The following is a 24,227-nucleotide window of genomic DNA, read 5'->3' as shown; positions in this document are numbered from 1 at the left end:
CTGAATGTATTCACACCCCTTGACTTTTTTCCCATTTTGTTGTGAATAAAAAGCAGGCAAGTGCAGTTCAAGGTATTTTTTGTCACTGGCCTCCACACAATACCGCATAATGGGGAATTGTGTTTTTTCAAAAGTTTTACAAATTAATAAAAAATGAAATATCTTGAGTCAATAAGTATTCCACCCCTTTGTTATGGCAAGCCTAAATAAGTTCAGGAGAAGAAAAATGCTGAACAAGTCACATAATACGTTGCATGGACTCACTCTGTGTGCAATAATAGTGTTTAACGTGATTTTTGAATGACTACCTCATCTCTGTACCCCACACGTACAATTATCTGTAAGGTCCCTCAGTCGGGCAGTGAATTTCAAACACAGATTCAACCACAAAGACCAGGGAGGTTTTCCAATGCCTCACAAAGAAGGGCACCTAAAAGCAGACATTGAATATATTTTTGAGCATGGTGAAGTTATTAATTCAACTTTAGATGGTGTATCAAAACACACAGTCACTACAAGGATATAGGCGTCCTTCCTAACTCAGTTGGCGGAGAGGAAGGAAACCACTCAGGTATTTCACAATGGAGGCCAATGATGATTTTAAAACAGTTACATAGTTTAATGGCTGTGATAGGAAAAAACCTGAGGATGGATCAACAACATTGTAGTTACTCCACAATACTAAACTAAATGACAGAGTGAGAAGAAGCAAGCCTGTAAAGAATACAAATATTCCAAAACATGCATCCTGTTTCCAACAAGGCACTAAATGAATACTGCAAAAAATTTGGCAAACAATTCACTTTTTGTCCTGTATACCAAGTGTTATGTTTGGGGCAAATGCAATTCAACACATTACTGAGTACCACTCTCCATATTTTCAAGCATAGTGGTGGCTGCATTGTGTTATGGGTATGCTTATAATCATTAAGGACTGGGGAGTTTTAGAGGATTAAAAAGAAACTGAATGGAGCACAGGAAAAATCCTAAATATTGACTGTGCTTTCCACTAGACACTGGGAGATTAAGTCACCTTTCAGCAGGACAATAACCTAAAACACAAGGCCAAATCTACACTGGAATTGCTTACCAAGAAGACTGTGAATGTTCCTGAGTGGCCAAGTTGTAGATTTGATTTAGATCTGCTTGAAAATCTATGGCAAGTTTTGAAAGTGGTTGACAAGCAATGGTCAACAACCAATGTGACGGAACATGAACATTTCGAAAAGAATAATAGTCAAATATTGTACAAACCAGCTGTGCAAAGCTCTTAGAGACTTACTCAGAAAGACTCACAGCTGTAATCGCTGTCAAAGGTGATTCTTTTCTCAGGGGTGTGAATGCTTATGTAAATGAGATACTTGTGTATTTCATTTTTAATAAATGTGCTACATTTTTAAAAAGCATGTTTTAACTTTTTTCATTGTGGGGTATTGTTTATAGATGGGTGAGAAAAGTAAAGACATTTGATTAATTTTAAATTCAGGCTGTAACACAATAAAATGTGGAATAAGTCAAGGGGTATGAGTACTTTCTGAAGGCACTGTATGTAATGAATTACAGAAGTAGTATTGAATTGTGTTTGGTTGACAACCCAACCAAATATCGACATTTAAAGGGTATAGATATAATGCTTGGATAGTTTCATCTGAGCCACTGGCTTAATCCTATTCTTTAACTTGTATTTGTGGGTTAGTCGTTACCTTGTCATTTATAGGCCTTGCAAAATTATTCAACCCCCTTTGATTTTTTTCCTATTTTGTTGCATTACAACCCGCAATTTAACCTTTCTGGTGCAGGCGTTCCGCTAGCGACCCACCTCGACAACATCCGGTGAAATTGCAGAGCGACAAATTTAAAATACAGAAATAGTTATAATAAACATTCATAAAAATACAAGTGTTATACATCGGCTTAAAGATTAACTTCTTGTTAATCTGCTTTGTCAGATTTCCAAAAGGCTTTACGGCGAAAGCATATCATGCGATTATCTGAGGACAACGCCTCGTTTACAAAAGCATACAAACATTTTACAACCATGTAAAGGAATTACAAAAGCCAGAAATAGCGATAAAATGAATCACTTACCATTGAAGATCTTCATATGGTTGCAGTCACAAGAGTCCCAGCTACACAATAAATGTTTGTTTCGTTCGATAAAGTCCCTCTTTATATCCCAAAAACTCTGTTTTGTTGGCGCGTTTTGTTCAGTAATCCACTGGCTCAAAGGCGGTCAAAACATGCACACGAATACATCCTAATAGTACCGGTAGTTCATCGAAACATGTCAAGCGATGTTTATAATTAATCCTCAGATTGTCAATTGTCTAAATAATCGATAATATTTCAACCGGACAATAGCGTATTCAATAGAAAGGACAAACAACGAAGGGTGCGCACTCGGTCATGCACAAAACCAGCACTGCATGATTCTATATTCCACTGAGAGAAAGGTCTCATTCTTCTTAATCTTTCAGAAAACAAGCCTGAAACAATGTGTAAAAACTGTTGAGATCTAGTGGAAACCATAGGAACTGCAATTGGGTCCTAACCCAATTGAAAATACCCACATCAAAAAAATCCCACTTCCTGGAATGATTTTCCTCAGGTTTTCACCTGCCATATCAGTTCTGTTATACTCACAGACTATCTTAACCTGTTAGGCTGGCTGGCCTGACATCGGCACACTTATGACAACATCCAGCTCAATTGCAGGGCGCGAAATTCAAAATCTATTTTTTTTTAATATTTAACTTTCACACATTAACAAGTCCAATACTGCATTTGAAAGATAAACATCTTGTTAATCCAGCCAACGTGTCCGATTTATAAAATGTTTTACAGCAAAAACACCACGTATATTTATGTTAGTTCACCACCAAATACAAAAGAGGACAGACATTTTTCACAGCACAGGTAGCATGCACAAAGCCAACCTAACTAACCAAGATCCAACCAAACAAACCTAGAAACAACTTATTCAGATGACAGTCCTATAACATGTTACACAATAAATCTATATTTTGTTCAAAAAATTTGCATATTTTAGCTATAAATCAGTTTTACATTGATGCTACCATCATAGCTACAGTCAGAAATAGCACGGGAGTAGCCAGAGTAAATACAGACACCAACGTCAACTACCTAATTACTCATCATAAAACATTTCAGAAAAATATATGGTGTATAGCAAAATGAAAGACAAAGATCTTGTGAATAGAGCCAATATTTCAGATTTTTTAAGTGTTTTACAGCGAAAACACAATATATCGTTATATTAGCTTACTGCAATAGCTAACACACAACAGCATTGATTCCAAGTAATCGGTAGCGATAGCACAGCTCGACAGATATATGAAATAGCATCCCAAATTGGGTCCTTATCTTTGTTGATCTTCCATCAGAACGTTGTAAAGGGGTCCATTGTCCAGAACCGTCTTTGTTTGGATCCAGAACGAACTATTTCCCTCTTGAATTAGCAAGCACACTGGCCGTGCGGCGCTAACCTCTCCTTCTTGAACAAATTCTTCCAACGCATCACGTCTAAAGTCCCGAATAAATTTCAATAATATAATTAAACTATATTTAAAAAACATACTTTAGGATGATATTGTGACATGTATCAAGTAAAATCGAAGCCGGAGATCATATTCACCTATAACGACGGTTTTCCAGGAGGCAATTCCAGGTCCAACTTCGCGCCTTCGAAAAAAAATAAAATGGCGGACCTCTCACTCCAAGAGGATGTATTCAATCCCAAAAAGAGATAATCAAGTCATTTCTGCTCTCACTTCCGCTTGACACCCAGGGGAAGGCGTATGACGTGTTTCTATAGTCCCAAGTGACATGCCCTTTTATAGACAAGCTCTTGAAAAAAGACCTCGCTTTTGGAAATCTCACTTCCGGATAGGAAATGGGCTGCAGAAAGAGTTCTGGTTCACTTAGAGAAATAATTCAAACGGTTTAAGAAACTAGAGAGTGTTTTCTATCCAATAGTAATGATAATATGCATATTGTACGAGCAAGAATTGAGTAGGAGGCCGTTTGAAATGGCCACCTCTTTCCAGGTTACTCAATGCTGCCCCTTGCAGCCATAAGAAGTTAACAGTTTTGGAAACTTTTGAGTGTTTTCTATCCAAATCTAATTATATGCATATCCTTGCTTCTGGGCCTGAGTAGCAGGTAGTTTACTTTGGGCACGATTCTCATCCAGATGACGAAAAACTGCCCCCAAGCCATAAGAAGTTTAATATGACTCTCAATCAGAGGAAATGAAAACCACCTGCCTCTAATTGAGAGCCATACCAGGCAACCCATTAACCCAACATAGAAAACACATAACATAGACTACCCACCCAAACTCACGCCCTGACCAATTAAACACATTCCAAACAACAGAAAACAGGTCAGGAACGTGACACCAGAGTCTGCAACACCACAAAGCAAGGGGCACCATGAAGCAAGCGACACCATGAAGACCAAGGAGCTCTCCAAACAGGTCAGGGACAAAATTGTGGAGAAGTACAGATCAAGGTTGTGTTATAAAAAAACATCCGGAACATTGACCATCGCACGGAGGGAAGTTTTAGGGAAGTGTGGCCAGAATAAAACCATTGCTTAAGAAATAAGCAAACGTGTTTGGTATTCGCCAAAAGGCATGTGGGAGACTCCCCAAACATTTGGAAGAAGGTACACTGGTCAGATGAGACTAAAATTGAGCTTTTTAGCCATCAAGGAAAACGCTATGTCTGGCGCAAACCCAACACCTCTCATCACCCCGAGAACACCACCAGATTTTTTCTCGGTAGGGACTGGGATACTGGTCAGAATTTAAGGAATGATGGATGGTGCTAAATATAGGGAAATTCTTGAGGGAAACCTGTTTCAGAGATTTGAGACTGGGACGGAGGTTCACCTTCCAGCAGGACAATGACCTGCTAAAGCAACAATCAAGTGGTTTAAGGGGAAACATCTAAATGTCTTGGAATAGCCTATTCAAAACCCAGACCTCAATCCAATTGAGGATATGTGGTATGACTTAAAGAATGCTGTACACCAGCGGAACCCATCCAACTTGAAGGAGCTGGAGCAGTTTTGCTTTGAAGAATGGGCAATTATCCCAGTGGCTAGATGTGCCAAGCTTATAGATATACCCCAAGAGACTTGCAGCTGTAATTTCTGCAAAAGGTGACTCTACAAAGTATTGACTTTGGGGGGGGGGGGGTGAATAGTTATGCACGCTAAAGTTTTCTGTTTTCTTGTTTGTTTCACAATAAAATATATTTTGCATCTTCAAAGTGGTAGGCACATTGTGTAAATCAAATGATACAAACCCCCCCCAAAATATATTTTAATTCCAGGTTGTGAGGCAAAAATATATGAAAAATGCCAAGGTGGGTGAATACTGTCACAAGCCACTGTAACTAGTGTATTGCAAAAGTGTTATTGGATTTTGTTTGGTTTTCAACACAACCAAATATCAACATTTGAAGGAGATGTATCTTTTGTGCCACTGAATTAGTCTGGCTTTAATTCAGGTTTGTCTACAAATGAAAAATTGATATGTTGGATTCAGTCTCCATTTCAATCAAATAGAGTAGGCCTAAATCAAGTCAAATGCAAATCAAAGTTTAATTTAATTTCATCCTATTTTTTAACTTGTTTGGTTGACATGGAGACGTGCATCTAACAAATTAATTAACTTTAAGATTACATTTCAAATCAACCAAAGCTTGAAACCCTAGGCCTGTATGCATTGTCTATTTTTGGTTGAACCCTGGGTTGAATTGAAACAATAGCTGTAGGCATAAATACGTAGTATAATTTATGATTTGTAAAGTATGGTTACATTTAATTTGCTCTGCTAAACATACATTTTCAAATGACTGATATAGCAAAAGTGAATGTATTTAGTGTTAAGAGATCTCTCAATAATCATTCTCACCATAGCACATTGGCAGTAGTCAGTGACAAATATCAAGCTAAGCAGGGCTTGGTTAAAACATTAAATGGGATCCATAATTGATGACAGATGATAGATCAACTCTCCAGTAGGAGGTGCTGCCCAGGCTATTGTTTTCTTTTTCTGGATAAAATGTTAAAGATCTGACGTTCTTTCAAATGTATAAATGTATCCTATTTTATACAAGGTGTTGTGTGGTAAAAATTAATCACCAGGTTGACAATCCAAAACAGCAGAATATATGTATTTACCACATAGGTTCCACGCCACAATAGGTTGAAAAATCACGTTGAAACAATGTTGATTCAACCAGTTTGTGCCCAGGGGATGGTAGGATAGGATGTTCACCTCAGTGCTTTGTCAGAACAGAAATACAGTGCATTCGGAAAGTATTCAGACCCCTTGAATTTTTCCACATTTTGTTACGTTACAGCCTTATTCTAAAATGTAAACTCAACAAAAAAAGAAACTTCCTCACTGTCAACTGCGTTTACATTCAGCAAACTTAACCTCTCAGGTGTCAATATTTGTATGAACATAACAAGATTCAACAACTGAGACATAAATTGAACAAGTTATACAGACATGTGACTAACAGAAATTGAATAATGTGTCCCTGAAAAAAGGGGGGTCAAAATCAAAAGTAACAGTCAGTATCTGGTGTGGCCACCAGCTGCATTAAGTGATTCAGTGCATCTCCTCCTCATGGACTGCACCAGATTTGCCAGTTCTCGCTGTGAGATGTTACCCCACTCTTCCACCAAGGCACCTGCAAGTTCCCGGACATTTCTGGGGGGAATGGCTCTAGCCCTCACCCTCCGATCCAACAGGTCCCAGACGTGCTCAATGGGATTGAGATCCGGGCTCTTCGCTGGCCATGGCAGAACACTGACATTACTGTCTTACCTGAAATCACACACAGAACGAGCAGTATGGCTGGTGGCATTGTCATGCTGGAGGGTCATGCAGGGAGGAGCCTGCAGGAAGGGTACCACATGAGGGAGGAGGATGTGTTCCCCGTAACGCACAGCGTTGAGATTGCCTGCAATGACAACAAGCTCAGTCTGAAGATGTTGTGACACACCACCCCAGACCGTGACGGACCCTCCACCTCCAAATTGATCCCACTCCAGAGTACAAGCCTCAGTGTAACGCTCATTCCTTCGACGATAAACGCGAATCCGACAATCACCCCCGTTGAGACAAAACCGCAACTCGTCAGTGAAGAGCACTTTTTGCGAGTCCTGTCATGTTCGCCGGCGGTGGGTTTGTGCCCATAGGCGACGTTGTTGCTGGTGATATCTGGTGAGGACCTGCCTTACAACAGGTCTACAAGCCCCCAGTCCAGCCTCTCTCAGCTATTGCAGACTGTCTGAGCACCGATGGAGGGATTGTGCGTTCCTGGTGTAACTCGGGCAGTTGTTGTTGCCATCCTGTACCTGTCTCGCAGGTGTGATGTTCGGATGTACCGATCCTGTGCAGGTGTTGTTACACGTGGTCTGCCATTGCGAGGACGATCAGCTGTCCACCCTGTCTCCCTGTAGCGCTGTCTTAGGCGTCTCACAGTACGGACATTGCAATTTATTGCCCTGGTCACATCTGCAGTCCTCATGCCTCCTTGCAGCATGCCTAAGGCACATTCACGCAGATGATCAGGGACCCTGGGCATCTTTCTTTTGGTGTCTTTCATAGTCAGTAGAAAGGCCTCTTTAGTGTTCCAAGTTTTCATAACTGTGACCTTAATTGCCTATAGTGTCTTAATGACCGTTCCACAGGTGCATGTTCATTAATTGTTTATGGTTCATTGAACAAGCATGGGAAACAGTGTTTAAACCCTTTACAAGGAAGATCTGTGAAGTTATTTGGATTTTTACGAATTATCTTTGAAAAACAAAATCCTGTAAAGGGGACGTTTCTTTTTTTGCTGAGTTTAATTGTTTTTTCCCCTCATCAGTCTACACATAATACACCATAATGACAAAGCAAAACCAGGTTTTAGGAAATGTTTTTAGAAATGTAAATGTATCAAAACTTTTAACCTGAATTATCACATTTACATAAGTATTCAGACCTTTGGCAGTGATAAGAGCCTCAAGTCTTCTTGGGTATGACGCTCCATGCTTGCCCTACCTGTATTTGGGGAGTTTCTCCCCTTATTTTCTGTAGATCCTCTCACGCTCTGTCATGTTGGATGGGGAGCGTTGCTGCAATGCTATTTTCAGGTCTCTTCAGAGATGTTTGATCGGGTTTAAGTCCTTGCTCTAGCTGTGCCACTCAAGGACATTCAGATAATTGTCCCAAAACACACTCCAAAATCTTGGCAGTTCCAAACTTCTTCCATTTAAGAATTCTGGAGGCCACTGTATTCTTGGGGACCTGTTTCAATACATTTGCAAAAATATCTAAAAAAGAGTTTTCACTTTCTCATTATAGGTTACTGTATATACTGTATGTTAAGGGGTCTTTATTTATTTTTTATCTATTTTAGATTAAGACTGACATGTAATGGATAACACTGCTCTGGCCTGAAAATGAGCCTGGGCTATATAATCAGTCAGAGCAGACCATCCGTAGGGACACTCAATATGAACTACACACCTTAAAGATTGTATCATATCTATTGCATGTAGTACACTGATCACTGTTTGATTCTGATGTGGTCATATATATATACTGTATATATATACTGTATATCTCCCTCTCTCTCTCTAGATGTTGGTGGTCCTGCAGACCCCATCGCCCCCACCATAATCATCCCCCCAACAAACACCAGTGTAGTGTCAGGCACGTCTGAAGTCACCATGGAGTGTATCGCAAACGCAAGGTAACCCCCCCACCACCCCGGAGGCCCACTGTGACAACATACTCTAGCTGTCACTCCCTAGTCTCTACTCTGTCAGTATTTATGGTGTTCCTGACAGACTGATCCTCTGTTGTCTTCCTGCCAGACTGATTGGTTTTGATGGATAATTTTGAGACAAAAACTATTTTTTATACGAACGTGTAATCAGTTATTAATGAGTCAAATACTAATCTGTCTGTATTTGGCTGATGCAATGTACAAATAGATTTGGTAAATAGATTTCTGTTTTTTCAATATCATGAGTGTCTCTCTCTCTGTCTCTCTCTCTTCCATCCCAGACCGCTGATCAAACTCAGCATCACATGGAGGAAGAACAGGATTCTGGTCACCAGTGGTCTGAGTGACTTCAACCGCAGACTGACCATTATTGGCCCTGTAGTCAGTGACTCAGGGTTCTATGAGTGTGAGGTGGTCCTCCGCAGCAGCAGTGTGCCTTCTGTCAACGCTGGGGCCTACCTACATGTTCAAGGTATGAATATATATGGGGCCTAGGCCTACTTACATGTGCAAAGTATGACTCTGGGGTCTTGTCCAACCTACATGTACAATGTAGGAATATGTATGGGGCCTAGGCCAACCTTCATGTACAAAGTATGACTCTGGGGCCTATCAGGGGCCTATTTACATGTACAGGGTATGACTCTGTGGCCTATCAGGGGCCTATTTACATGTACAGGGTATGACTCTGGGGCCTATAAGGGGCCTATTTACATGCACGTGGTAAGCATGGCAAAATATTAAATAGTTTTGTTTGGTTTGTTTGATTTGTGTTCATGATTTTACATTCCATACAGATTCTGAAGGCCATATCTTATCTTGAGAAACAGGGGTGTTGTAATTCAAGGTTTTGGGTAAATCATGCAATGTCCAGGAGATTTGTGTAAGACGTTAAATTAAATACTCCTCAAGGTTTTTATTTGCTTCAGCTGTCTGACAATTACCTCATCATATCTCTCGCTCTCCTTCAGAGCCTCCCCAGTTTGTGAAGGAACCAGAGAAACACATCACTGCTGAAATGGAGAAAATTGTGGATATCCCCTGTCAGGCACGAGGTAAGACACATACACATATACAGTACCAATCAAAAGTTTGGACACACCTACTCATTCCAAGGTTTTTCTTAATTTCACTATTTTCTACATTGTAGAATAATAGTGAAGACATCAACACTATGAATAATACATATCAAATCAAATCAAATCTATTATAAAGCCCTTCTTACATCAGCTGATATCTCAAAGTGCTGTACAGAAACCCAGCCTAAAACCCCAAACAGCAAGCAATGCAGGTGTAGAAGCACGGTGGCTAGGAAAAAACCCCTAGAAAGGCCAGAACCTAGGAAGAAACCTAGAGAGGAACAAGGCTATGAAGGGTGGCCAGTCCTCTGCTGGCTGTGCCGGGTGGAGATTATAACAGAACATGGCCAAGATGTTCAAATGTTCATAATGACCAGCAGGGTCAAATAATAATAATCACAGTGGGTGTCGAGGGTGCAACAGGGCAGCACCTCAGGAGTAAATGTCAGTTGGCTTTTCATAGCCGATCATTCAGAGTACCTCTACCGCTCCTGCTGTCTCTAGAGAGTTGAAAACAACAGGTCTGGGACAGGTAGCACGTCCGGTGAACAGGTTAGAGTTCCATAGCCACAGGCAGAACAGTTGAAACTGGAGCAGCAACACGGCCAGGTGGACTGGGGACAGCAAGGAGTCATCGGGCCAGGTTGTCCTGAGGCATGGTCCTATGGTCCTCCGAGAGAGAGAGAGAAAGAAAGAAAGAAAGAAAGAAAGAAAGAAAAAAAGAAAAGAAAAGAAAGAAAGAGAGAGAGAGTGAAAGAGAGAGAGAATTAGGATAGCACACTTAAATTCACACAGGACACTGGATAAGACAGGACAGATACTCCAGATATAACAGACTGACCCTATCCCCCCGACACATTAAGTAAAACAAGTAAAACTAAATGCATGCTCTTCAACCGATCGCTGCCTGCACCTGCCCGCCTGTCCAACATCACTACTCTGGACGGCTCTGACTTAGAATATGTGGACAACTACAAATACCTAGGTGTCTGGTTAGACTGTAAACTCTCCTTCCAGACTCACATCAAACATCTCCAATCCAAAGTTAAATCTAGAATTGGCTTCCTATTCCGCAACAAAGCATCCTTCACTCATGCTGCCAAACATACCCTTGTAAAACTGACCATCCTACCAATCCTCGACTTCGGTGATGTCATTTACAAAATAGCCTCCAAAACCCTACTCAATAAATTGGATGCAGTCTCTCACAGTGCCATCCGTTTTGTCACCAAAGCCCCATATACTACCCACCACTGCGACCTGTACACTCTCGTTGGCTGGCCCTCGCTTCATACTCGTCGTCAAACCCACTGGCTCCAGGTCATCTACAAGACCCTGCTAGGTAAAGTCCCCCGTTATCTCAGCTCGCTGGTCACCATAGCAGCACCTACCTGTAGCACGCGCTCCAGCAGGTATATCTCTCTGGTCACCCCCAAAACCAATTCTTCCTTTGGCCGCCTCTCCTTCCAGTTCTCTGCTGCCAATGACTGGAACGAACTACAAAAATCTCTGAAACTGGAAACACTTATCTCCCTCACTAGCTTTAAGCACCAGCTGTCAGAGCAGCTCATAGATTACTGCACCTGTACATAGCCCATCTATAATTTAGCCCAAACAACTACCTCTTTACCTACTGTATTTATTTATTTTGCTCCTTTGCACCCCATTATTTCTATCTCTACTTTTTTCTATCTCTACTATCTCTACTTTTTTTACTTTTTTTTACTTGCTATATTGTATTTACTTCGCCACCATGGCCTTTTTATATTTTTATTTATTTATATATATATTTTGTTTGCCTTCACCTCCCTTATCTCACCTCACTTGCTCATATTGTATATAGACTTATTTTTCACTGTATTATTGACTGTATGTTTGTTTTACTCCATGTGTAACTATGTGTTGTTGTATGTGTCGAACTGCTTTGCTTTATCTTGGCCAGGTCGCAATTGTAAATGAGAACGTGTTCTCAATTTGCCTACCTGGTTAAATAAAGGTGAAATTTAAAAAAAGAAATAAAAAATTAACTACTGCAGCATAAATACTGGAGGCTAAGACAAGAGGGGTCGGGAGACACTGTGGCCCCATCCGAAAATACCCCCGGACAGGGCCAAACAGGCAGGATATAACCCCACCCACTTTGCCAAAGCACAGCCCCCACACCACTAGAGGGATATCTTCATTCCACCAACTTACCATCCTGAGACAAGGCCGAGTATAGCCTACAAAGGTCTCTGCCACGGCACAACCCAAGGCGGGGCGCCAACCCAGACAGGAAGATCACGTCAGTGACTCAACCCACTCAAGTGACGCACCCCTCCTAGGGACGGCATGGAAGAGAACCAGTAAGCCAGTGACTCAGCCTCTGTAATAGGGTTAGAGGCAGAGAATCCCAGAGGAGAGAGTGGAACCGGCCAGGCAGAGACAGCAAGGGCAGTTCGTTGCTCCAGTGCCTTTCTGTTCACTTTCACACTCCTGGGCCAGACTACACTCAATCATTTGACCTACTGAAGAGATGAGTCTTCAATAAAGACTTAAAGGTTGAGACCGAGCCTGTCTGTCACATGGGTAGGCAGACCATTCCATAAAAATGGAGCTCTATAGGAGAAACCCTGCCTCCAGCTGTTTGCTTAGAAATTCTAGGGACAGTTAGGAGGCCTGCGTCTTGTGACCGTAGCGTACGTGTAGGTATGTAAGGCAGGACCAAATCGGAAAGATTGGTAGGAGCAAGCCCATGTAAGGCTTTGTAGGTTAGCAGTAAAACCTTGAAATCAGCCCTTGCTGGAGTCATATGATCACATTTTTTGGGTTCTAGTTAAGATTCTAGCAGCCATGTTTAGCACTAACTGAAGTTTATTTTGTGCTTTATCTGGGTTGCCGGAAAGTAGAGCATTGCAGTAGTCTACCCTAGAAGTGACAAAAGCATGGATTCATTTTTCAGCATAATTTTTCGACAAAGATTTCAGATTTTTGCAATGTTATGTAGATGGAAAAAAGATGTCCTTGAAGCAGTCTTGATATGTTCGTCAAAAGAGAGATCAGGGTCCAGAGTAACACAGAGGTCCTTCACAGTTTTATTTGAGACGACTGTACAACCATCAAGATTAATTGTCAGATTTAACAGAATATCTCATCTCTGTTTTGTCCGAGTTTAAAAGTAGAACATTTGCAGCCATCCACTTTCTTATGTCTGAAACACAGGCTTCCAGTGAGGGCAATTTTGGGGCTTCACCATGTTTTATCGAAATGTACAGCTGTGTGTCAACCGCATAGCAGTGAAAATTAACATTATGTTTCCGAATGACATCACCAAGATGTAAAATATATATTGAAAACAATAGTGGTCCTGAAACGAAACCTTGAGGAACACTGAAATGTACTGTTGATTTGTCAGAGGACAAACCATCCACAGAGAAATCTGATATCTTTCCGACAGATAAGATCTAAACCAGGCCAGAACTTGTCCGTGTAGACCAATTTGGGTTTCCAATCTCTCCAAAAGAATGTGGTGATCAACGGTATCAAAAGCAGCACTAAGGTCTAGGAGCATGAGGACAGATGCAGAGCCTCGGTCTGACACCATTAAAAGGTAATTTACCACCTTTACAAGTGCAGTCTCAGTGCTATGATGGGGTCTAAAACCAGACTGAAGCATTTTGTATACATTGTTTGTCTTCAGGAAGGCAGTGAGTTGCTGCGCGACAGCTTTTTCTAACATTTTGAGAGGAGATTCGATATAGGCCGTTAGTATTTTATATTTTCTGTGTCAAGGTTTGGCTTTTTCAAGAGAGGCTTTATTACTGCCACTTTTAGTGAGTTTGGTACACATCCGGTGGATAGAGACGTTTATTAGGTTCAATATCGGAGGGCCAAGCACAGGAAGCAGCTCTTTCAGTAATTTAGTTGGAATATGGTCCAGTATGCAGCTTGAAGGTTTAGAGGCCATGATTATTTTCATCATTGTGTCAAGAGATATAGTACTAAAACACATGAGTGTCTCCCTTGATCCTAGGTCTTGGCAGAGTTGTGCAGACTCAGGACAACTGAGCTTTGGAGGAATATATGCAGATTTAAAGAGGAGTCCGCAATTTGCTTTCTAATGATCATGATCTTTTCCTCAAAGAAGTTCATGAATTTATCACTGCTGAAGTGAAAGCCATCCTCTCTTGGGGAATGCTGCTTTTTAGTTAGCTTTGCGACAGTATCAACTTTTTGGGGGGGGATTGTTCAAATTTTCATCAATTAATTTGGAAAAATAGGATGATCGAGTAGCAGTGAGGGCTCTTCGATATTGCACAGTACTCTCTTTCCAAGCTAGTTGGGAGACTTCCAGTTTGGTTTTGCGCCATTTCTGTTCCAATTTTCTGGAAGCTTGCTTCAGAGCACGGGTATTTTCTGTATACCAGGGAGCTAGTTTCCTATGACGAAGGTTTTTGGTTTTTAGGGTTGCGACTGCATCTAGGGTATTGCGCAAGGTTAAATTGAGTTCCTCAGTTAGGTGGTTAACTGATTTTTGTACTCTGACATCCTTGGGTAGGTGGAGGGATTCTGGATGGGCATCTAGGAATCTTTGGGTTGTCCGAGAATTTATAGCACGACTTTTGATGATCCTTGGTTGGGGTCTGAGTAGATTAAAATGGTGGTCCGATAATCCAGGATTATGAAGAAAAACATTAAGATCAACAACATTTATTCCACGGGACAAAACTAGCCCCAGAGTATGACTGTGGCAGTGAGTAGGTCCGGAGACATGTTGGACAATACCCACAGAGTCGATGATGACTCCGAAAGCCTTTTAGAGTGGGTCTGTGGACTTTTCCATGTGAATATTAAAGTCACCAAAAATTTGAATATTATCTGCCATGACTACAACGTCCGATAGGAATTCAGGGAACTCAATGAGGAACGCTGTATATGGCCCAGGAGGCCTGTAAACAGTAACTATAAAAAGTGATTGAGTAGGCTGCATAGATTTCATGACTAGAAGCTCAAAAGACAAAAACTTTTTTTTTTGTAAATTGAAATTTGCTATCATAAATGTTAGCAACACCTCTGCCTTTGCGGGATGCGCATGGGATATGGTCACTAGTGTAACCAGGAGGTGAGGCCTCATTTAACACAGTAAATTCATCAGGCTTAAGCCATGTTTCAGTCAGGCCAATCACATCAAGACTATGATCAGTGATTAGTTCATTGACCATAACTGCCTTGGAAGTGAGGGATCTAACATTAAGTAACCCTATTTTGAGATGTGAGGTATCACGATCTCTTTCAATAATGGCAGGAATGGAGGAGGTCTTTATTCCAGTGAGATTGCTAATGCGAACACCGCCATGTTATGTTTTGCCCACCCTAGGTCGAGGCATAGACACAGTCTCAATGGGGATAACTGAGCTGACTACACTGACTGTGCTAGTGGCAGACTCCACTAAGCTGGCAGGCTGGCTAACAGCCTGCTGCCTGGCCTGCACCCTATCTCATTGTGGAGCTAGGGGAGTTAGAGCCCCGTCTATGTGCGTAGATAAGATGAGAGCAGCCCTCCAGCTAGGATGGAGTCCGTCACTCCTCAACAGGCCAGGCTTGGTCCTGTTTGTGGGTGAGTCCCAGAAAGAGTACCAATAATCTACAAATCCTATCTTTTGGGAGGGGCAGAAAACAGTTTTCAACCAACGATTGAGTTGTGAGACTCTGCTGTAGAGCTCATCACTCCCCCTAACTGGGAGGGGGCCAGAGACAATTACTCGATGCCGACACATCTTTCTAGCTGATTTACACGCTGAAGCTATGTTGCGCTTGGTGACCTCTGACTGTTTCATCCTAACATCGTTGGTGCCGACGTGGATAACAATATCCTTATTTTCTCTACACTCGCCAGTTTTAGCTTTAGCCAGCACCATCTTCAGATTAGCCTTAACGTCGGTAGCCCTGCCCCCTGCTAAACATTGTATGATCGCTGGATGATTCGTTTTTAAGTCTAATACTGCAGGTAATGGAGTCACCAATGACTAGGGTTTTCAATTTGTCAGAGCTAACGGTGGGAGGCTTCGTCATCTGAGACCCCGTAACGGGAGGAGTAGAGACCAGAGAAGGCTCGGCCTCTGACTCCGACTCGCTGCTTAATGGGGAGAAAAGTTTCTGTCAACTGAATGAGCGACACCGGTTGAGCATTCCTACAGCATTTCCCTCCAGAAGCTATGAGAAAGTTGTCCGGCTGCGGGGACTGTGCGAGGGGATTTATACTACTATCTGTACTTACTGGTGGCACAGACGCTGTTTCATCCTTTCCTACACTGAAATTACCCTTGCCTAACGATTGCGTCTGAAGCTGGGCTTGCAGCACAGCTATTCTCGCCGTAAGGCGATCGTACTCCTATATATTATGAGTACAGCGACTGCAATTAGAAGGCATAATGTTAATGTTACTACTTAGCTTCGGCTGGTGGAGGTACTGAAGAACCACGTCCAGATAAAGCGTCCAGAGTGAAAAAGTTGTATGAAAAAAAGTTGAGCGAGGGGGAAAAAAATATATATAAACGGTAATTAAAAAGTAAAAACCGTAAAGTTGTCAGGTAGCAAAGTAACGCACTGCAGCACGTAAACACGAAATGACGTGAAAAAAGTACAACTGACTGACATAATTTCTCATATGGAATCATGTAGTAACCAAAAAAGTGTTAAACAAATCAAAATATATTTTACATTTGAGATTCTTCAAGTTAGCCACCCTTTGCCTTGATGAAAGTTTTCCACACTCTTGGCTTTATCTCAACCAGCTTCATGAGGTAGTCACCTGGAATGCATTTCAGTTAACCTCAACCAAGACCGGTCCCGATGCTTGTCTTCAGAGCAGCTCGAAACGGTGCTAAAGTAGTTGTAGGCTATTGCGTCAAATCATATTGCTTCTAACTTCAATATGCTCTTTAAAAAAATAAGAACTACACCACTTTTAACAGCACATTACTTCACACTAGTGATACTCATGTCGCCTACGATAGACCTATAATATATTGAAAAATATCACGTGATTTTCTGCCAATAATTGCATATAGAGGATTGGAGGATATTTCTGTAATTCAGCGATATTTATTAACATAATAATTCATTAAGGATCCATAACTAAATAAATATTGGCATTTTGAAAGAGTATTTTTATCATTATTTATTAACGAAAGCATAAAGATGCCATTATTAGTTACATTGTTTTAGTTTGAACATGCAGACTGTCACTAAGAACAGAACAGCGGAAACTGTTCTCTAGTCAGCTCCATTATTAGTGCAATGCCCTTAAAGTGTTGCCAGTCGGGCGGGGGTCCAACCTCCCTCCCACTTCCACCTCTACCCTTCCCAATGGGCTAGGTCGGTCATCTGTGCATGGCTCTGCGGCCCATCCCGTGCCTTGAACCTCATGTGCTTTCAGTGGATACAGCTGGAGAACTGCAAGGCAAGCCCGTTGTGCACACAGGTATTGAACCATCTGTATTAACACAGCTTGCACTTTGCAGTGCTGTACAACATGACCGGTCGGGAGTAGGCTACAGTACTACAGTAAGAGCAAAATAATCCGAACAAAATAAAATAATAAAAACCTTAACGGTTGATCTCCGCATGTGAGGTTCCCACTGTGAAGCATGGAGGAGGAGATGTGGGGGTGCTTTTGTGTTGACACTGTCTATGATTTATTTAGAATTCAAGGCACACTTAACCAACATGGCTACTACATCATTCTGCAGCGATACGCCATCCCATGGTTTGCGCTTAGTGGGACTATCATTTGTTTTTCAACAGGACAATGATCCAACACACCTCCAGGCTGTGTAAGGGCTATTTGACAAAGAAGGAGAGTGATGGAGTGCTGCATCAGATGACCTGGCCTCAACAATCACCCGACCTCAACCAAATGGAGATGGTTTGGGATGAGTTGAACAGCAGAGTGAAGGAAAAGTAGTCAACAAGTTCTCAGCATATGTGTGAACTCCTTCGAGACTGTTGGAAAAGCGTTCCAGGTGAAGATGGTTGAGAGAATGCCAAGAGTGTGCAAAGCTGTCATCAAGGCAAAGGGGAGCTACTTTGAAGAATCTAAAATCGTAAATATATTTTGATGTGTTTAACACTTTTTGGTTACTATATTATTCCATGTGGAAAATAGTAAAAATAAAGAAAAGCCCTTGATTGAGTGGGTTTGTCCAAACTTTTGCCTGGTACTTTAAATATTTGCCAAATTAGGAAACACCCACAGAAGTGTCTTATTAGGGCGTTGGGTCACCACGAGCCGTGAGAACAACCTCAATACACCTTGGCATAGATTCTACAAGTGTCTGAAATTCTTTTGCAGGGATGTGCCACTATTCTTCCATGAGAAATTCAATACTATTATTATTTTTTGATGCTGTTGGAAATCACTGTCTCAGGCGCCGCTCCAGAATCTCCCATAAGTGTTCAATTGGGTTGAGATCTGGTGACTGAGACACACACCCACTCATACATACATACACATCCTTTTAACCCGCTATGCGTCTTTGAGACCCCTCATTCAAAGTCACTGAGATCTCTTCTAGCTATGATAGCCAAAATAATGGGCTGTTGGGCATTCTTATACATGAACCTAAGCATGATGGGATGTTAATTGCGTAATTAACTCAGGAACCACACCTGTGTGGAATCACCTGCTTTCAATATACTTTGTATCCCTAATTTACTCTTGTGTTTCCTTTATTTTGGCAGTTACAGTATTGACCCACATATATGAGTTTAGGGCATGATAACGTGTATCTATCTGTGTCTGTGTTTGTTATCTATGTCCCCACATGTCCACATGCACAGGTGTGTGTGTGCTTGATTACATGTCCCCACATGTCCACATGTACGTGTGTGTGTGTGTGTGTGTGTGTGTGTGTGTGTGTGTGTGTGTGTGTGTGTGTGTGTGTGTGTGTGTGTGTGTGTGTGTGTGTGCTTGATTACATGTCCCCACATGTCCACATGTACAGTTGTGTGTGTGTTTGATTAAATGTCTCCACAAATGTCGACATTTGGAGACATATGTGTGTTTGATGCTTTCCCATGATTTAGTTAACTACTTCTATCCTTCCTGTAGGTGTGCCTCAACCAGACATTGTGTGGTATAAGGATGCAGTGCCCATCAGCCCAGTGAAAACCCCCAGGTATAGGGTGTTAGTGGGGGGCAGTTTGCAGGTCAACGGCCTTCTTCCTGACGACACAGGGATGTTCCAATGCTTTGCACGGAACCTGGCAGGAGAGGTGCAGACCAACACCTACCTGGCTGTCACTAGTGAGTTTACCTGTTGTTCTAGTCTTTTCACTAGTCTTTTCACTTTTACTCTGTCCACAACAGTTTTTACTCATCCCTTTACTCTGTCTACAACTAATTTTACGCTGCCTACAACTCCTTTTACTCATCCCTTTACTTTGTCTACAACTCCTTTTACTCTGTCTACAACTCCTTTTACTCATCCCATAACCAGTTAGATGAACCAGTCAGAGATATGAACCCTGTGGTCTGTGGTGATGACGTATTGATAACCAGTTAGATGGACAGTCAGAGATATTAACCCTGTGGTCTGTGGTGATGACGTATTGATAACCAGTTAGATGGACAGTCAGAGATATTAACCCTGTGGTCTGTGGTGATGACGTATTGATAACCAGTTAGATGGACAGTCAGAGATATTAACCCTGTGGTCTGTGGTGATGACGTATTGATAACCAGTTAGATGGACAGTCAGAGATATTAACCCTGTGGTCTGTGGTGATGACGTATTGATAACCAGTTAGATGGACAGTCAGAGATATTAACCCTGTGGTCTGTGGTGATGACGTATTGATAACCAGTTAGATGGACAGTCAGAGATATTAACCCTGTGGTCTGTGGTGATGACGTATTGATAACCAGTTAGATGGACAGTCAGAGATATTAACCCTGTGGTCTGTGGTGATGACGTATTGATAACCAGTTAGATGGACAGTCAGAGATATTAACCCTGTGGTCTGTGGTGATGACGTATTGATAACCAGTTAGATGGACAGTCAGAGATATTAACCCTGTGGTCTGTGGTGATGACGTATTGATAACCAGTTAACTCTGTCTACAACATTTTCAACATATCCCTGATTGAGTCTGTAATACCAACATGTTTCAAGCAGACCACCACAGTCCCTGTGCCCAAGAACACAAAGGCAACATGCCTAAATGAATACAGACCCGTAGCACTCATGTCCGTAGCCATGAAGTGCTTTGAAAGGCTGGTAATGGCTCACATCAACACCATTATCCCAGAAACCCTAGACAGACTGAAATTTGCATACCGCCCAAACAGATCCGCAGATGATGCAATCTCTATTGCACTCCACACTGCCCTTTCCAACCTGGACAAAAGGAACACTTATGTTATAATGCTATTCATTGACTACAGCTCAGCGTTCAACACAATAGTTCCCTCAAAGCTCATCACTAAGCTAAGGATCCTGGGACTAAACGCCTCCCTCTGCAACTGGATCCTGGACTTCCTGACAGGCTGCCCCCAGGTGGTGAGGGTAGGTAGCAACACATCTGCCACGCTGATCCTCAACACAGGGACCTCCCCAGCGGTGCGTGCTCAGTCCCCTCCAGTACTCCCTGTTCACCCACGACTGCATGGCCAGGCACGACTCCAACACCATCATTAAGTTTGCAGACGACACAACAGTGATAGGCCTGATCACCGACAATGACGAGACAGCCTATAGTGAGGAGGTCAGAGACCTGGCAAGGTGGTGCCAGAATAAAAACCTCTCCCTCAACGTAACCAAGACAAAGGAGATGATTGTGGACTACAGGAAAGGGTGGACTGAACACGCCCCCATTCTCATCGACGGGGCTGTAGTGGAGCAGGTTTAGAGCTTCAAGTTCCTTGGTGTCCACATCACCAACAAACTATCATGGTCCAAGCACACCAAGACAGTCATGAAGAGGGCACGACAAAGCCTATTCCCCCCCAGGAAACTAAAGATATTTGGCATGGGTCCTGAGATCCTCAAAAGGTTCTACAGCTGCAACATCGAGAGCATCCTGACTGGTTGCATCACTGCCTGGTACGGCAATTGCTCGGCCTCTGACCGCGAGGCACTACAGAGGGTAGTGCGTACGACCCAGTACATCACTGAGGTTAAGCTGCCTGCCATCCAGGACCTCTACACCAGGCGGTGTCAGAGGAAGGCCCTATAAATTGTCAAAGACCCCAGCCACCCCAGTCATAGACTGTTCTCTCTACTACAGCATGGCAAGCCTTACCGGAGTGCCAAGTCTAGGACAAAAAGGCTTCTCAACAGTTTTTACCCCTAAGCCATAAGACTCCTGAACAGGTGATCAAATGGCTATCCGGACTATTTGCATTGTGTGCCCCCCCCCCCCAACCCCTCTTTTTTACGCTGCCGCTACTCTCTGTTTATGATGTATGCATAGTCACTTTAACTATACATTCTTGTACATACTACCTCAATTATGCCGACCAACCAGTGCTCCCGCACATTGGTTAACCGGGCTATCTGCATTGTGTCCCGCCACCCACCAACCCCTCTGTTACGCTACTGGTACCCTCTGTTCATCATTTATGCATAGTCACTTTAACCATATCTACATGTACATACTACCTCAATCAGCCTGACTAACCAGTGTCTGTATGTGGCCTCACTACTTTTATAGCCTCGCTACTGTATATAGCCTGTCTTTTAAATGTTGTTTAATTTCTTTACTTACCTATTGTTTACCTATTACCTTTTTGCACTATTGGTTAGAGCCTGTAAGTAAGCATTTCACTGTAAGGTCTACACCTGTTGTATTCGGCGCACATGACAAATACACTTTGATTTGAACTCACTCATGAACTTACTCATCCCTTTACTTTGTCTACAACTCCCTTTAATCATCCCTTTACTCTGTCTACAACTCCTTTTAATCATCCCTTTACGCTGTCTACAACTCCTTTTAATCATCTATTTACTCTGTCTACAACTCCCTTTAATCATCCCTTTACTTTGTCTACAACTCTCTTTAATCATCCCTTTACTCTGTCTACAACTCCTTTTACTCTGTCTACAACTCCCTTTAATCATCCCTTTACTCTGTCTACAAGTCCTTTTAATCATCCCTTTACTCTGTTTACAAGTCCTTTTAACCATCCCTTTACTCTGTCTACAACTCCTTTTAATCATCCATTTACTCTGTCTACAACTCCCTTTACTCTGTCTACAAGTCCTTTTAATCATCCCTTTACTCTGTCTACAACTCCTTTTAATCATCCCTTTACTCTGTCTACAACTCCTTTTACTCTGTCTACAACTTTTTTTACTCATCCTTTCAATCATCCTTTTACTCTTGCTACAACTCTTTTTACTCATTATTTTACTCTGGCTACAACTCCTTCTCCTCATTATTTTACTCTGGCTACAACTCCTTTTACTCATTATTTTACTCTGGCTACAACTCCTTTTACTCATTATTTTACTCTGGCTACATCTCCTTTTACTCATCCTTTTACTTGTTTTCTTTATTTGACTTATTCTGTCTACATGTTTCATTGATGTGTACTACTTAATGTGACCATGTTAACAGAGTGAAGGAATCTTTCTGTCTCTCCCCCTCTCTACCTGTGTCACCATTTATGTCATACCCTACCTAGTGTATTGCCTCCCTCCCTCTCTCTACCTGTGTCACCAGTTATGTCATATCCTTCCTAGTGTATTGCCTCCCTCCCTCTCTCTACCTGTGTCACCATTTATGTCATACCCTACCTAGTGTATTGCCTCCCTCCCTCTACCTGTATAACAATCTTATGTCATACCATACCTAGTGTATTGCCTCCCTCCCTCTACCTGTGTCACAATCTTATGTCATATCCTTCCTAGTGTATTGCCTCCCTCCCTCTCTCTACCTGTGTCACCATTTGTCATACCCTACCTAGTGTATTGCCTCCCTCCCTCTACCTGTGTCACCATTTATGTCATACCCTACCTAGTGTATTGCCTCCCTCCCTCTACCTGTGTCACCATTTATGTCATACCCTACCTAGTGTATTGCCTCCCTCCCTCTACCTGTGTCACAATCTTATGTCATACCTTATCAAGTGTATTGCCTCCCTCCCTCTACCTGTGTCACAATCTTATGTCATACCCTACCTAGTGTATTGCCTCCCTCCCTCTACCTGTGTCACAATCTTATGTCATACCTTACCAAGTGTATTGCCTCACTCCCTCTACCTGTGTCACCATCTTATGTCATATCCTTCCTAGTATTATTGCCTACCTCTCTCTCTCCCTAGTTCTCCCTGTTCTATATGTCTTTGCCCCCATACCACTCCCTTCTCTTTCTCTCTTTCTTTTCCTTCCTCTTTTCCTCTCTGTCAGTTGGATGAGTGGCATGTTCTGTTGTCATCTTCTAAGACTCAATCAAATCAAATGTTATTTGTCACATGCTTCCTAATTAGTCACCTGTTGTTAGGGGGAGAATGCTTTATCGCCCTGTCTCTTTCCCTTTCACCTCCCTCCCTCCACTCCCTCCCTCTGTTTCTGAGGGAGGGAGGACAGAGAAAAGGGGATCCAGGACAGAGAAAAAGTATGTAACAGACACAGCCAATAAATGTCTGGATCGATTTGAAGATGAGTTCCTATTGAAGACGACTCCTCTCTTTCACCTCTCTGTAGCCCTCTGCCTGCCTTTGTCATTCCTGTGTGTGTGTGTGTGTGTGTGTGTGTGTGTGTGTGTGTGTGTGTGTGTGTGTGTGTGTGTGTGTGCTTGTGTGTGTGTGCTTGTGCTTGTGCTTGTGTCCTCAGGCATTGCCCCTAACATCACAGCTGGACCATCTGACAGCACGGTGATTGACGGCATGTCAGTCATTCTCCACTGTGAAACATCAGGAGCACCAAGACCAGCTATCACCTGGCAGAAAGGTCAGACTCTCTCCACTGCACCACTCAACCAGGCACACACTATGTCATAGGGGACTATTAACAATATGGCTGCTTTTTTACCATGATGTATAAACAATGGACTTAAACAGAATGGAACAATCCAATCATAGCATTACTCCACTATCTGCAATAGGATGGATGAATGCACATCTCCCATGGTACCAGTCTATCTAGCGCATGCAGATTAATAGCAGACATTGGTTTATTAAATGTTTTATTTAACGTTCATTTAAAGGTGCAGTATACAGCATTCACTCCGCCATTTCCTGGTTACTAAAATTCTAATAGTTTGCATAATTTCCATAGAAAGAATCATTGTACCTCCTAAAGAGCTGTGAAATATATTATATAACCAATAATATTATAT

General features: G+C 42.2%; 1 protein-coding gene across 2 annotated transcripts in view; it reads left to right on the top strand.

Annotated features, from left to right (window-relative positions):
* Positions 1-24,227, top strand: part of LOC129863688 (protein sidekick-2-like) — a 221,182-nt gene that overhangs the window by 74,132 nt on the left and 122,823 nt on the right. For both annotated transcript variants that reach the window (XM_055935861.1, XM_055935854.1), the window contains exons 5-9: positions 8,675-8,786; positions 9,104-9,294; positions 9,794-9,877; positions 18,993-19,187; positions 23,723-23,839. In XM_055935861.1, coding sequence (XP_055791836.1) covers positions 8,675-8,786; positions 9,104-9,294; positions 9,794-9,877; positions 18,993-19,187; positions 23,723-23,839 — 699 coding nt within the window. The remainder of the gene's footprint in view (positions 1-8,674; positions 8,787-9,103; positions 9,295-9,793; positions 9,878-18,992; positions 19,188-23,722; positions 23,840-24,227) is intronic.

The sequence above is a fragment of the Salvelinus fontinalis genome, chromosome 1 (assembly GCF_029448725.1).
Source record: "Salvelinus fontinalis isolate EN_2023a chromosome 1, ASM2944872v1, whole genome shotgun sequence".
Lineage (NCBI taxonomy): Eukaryota > Metazoa > Chordata > Actinopteri > Salmoniformes > Salmonidae > Salvelinus > Salvelinus fontinalis.
Note: the sequence above shows the minus strand (reverse complement) of the source record. Positions and strands in the feature narration are given on the sequence as shown.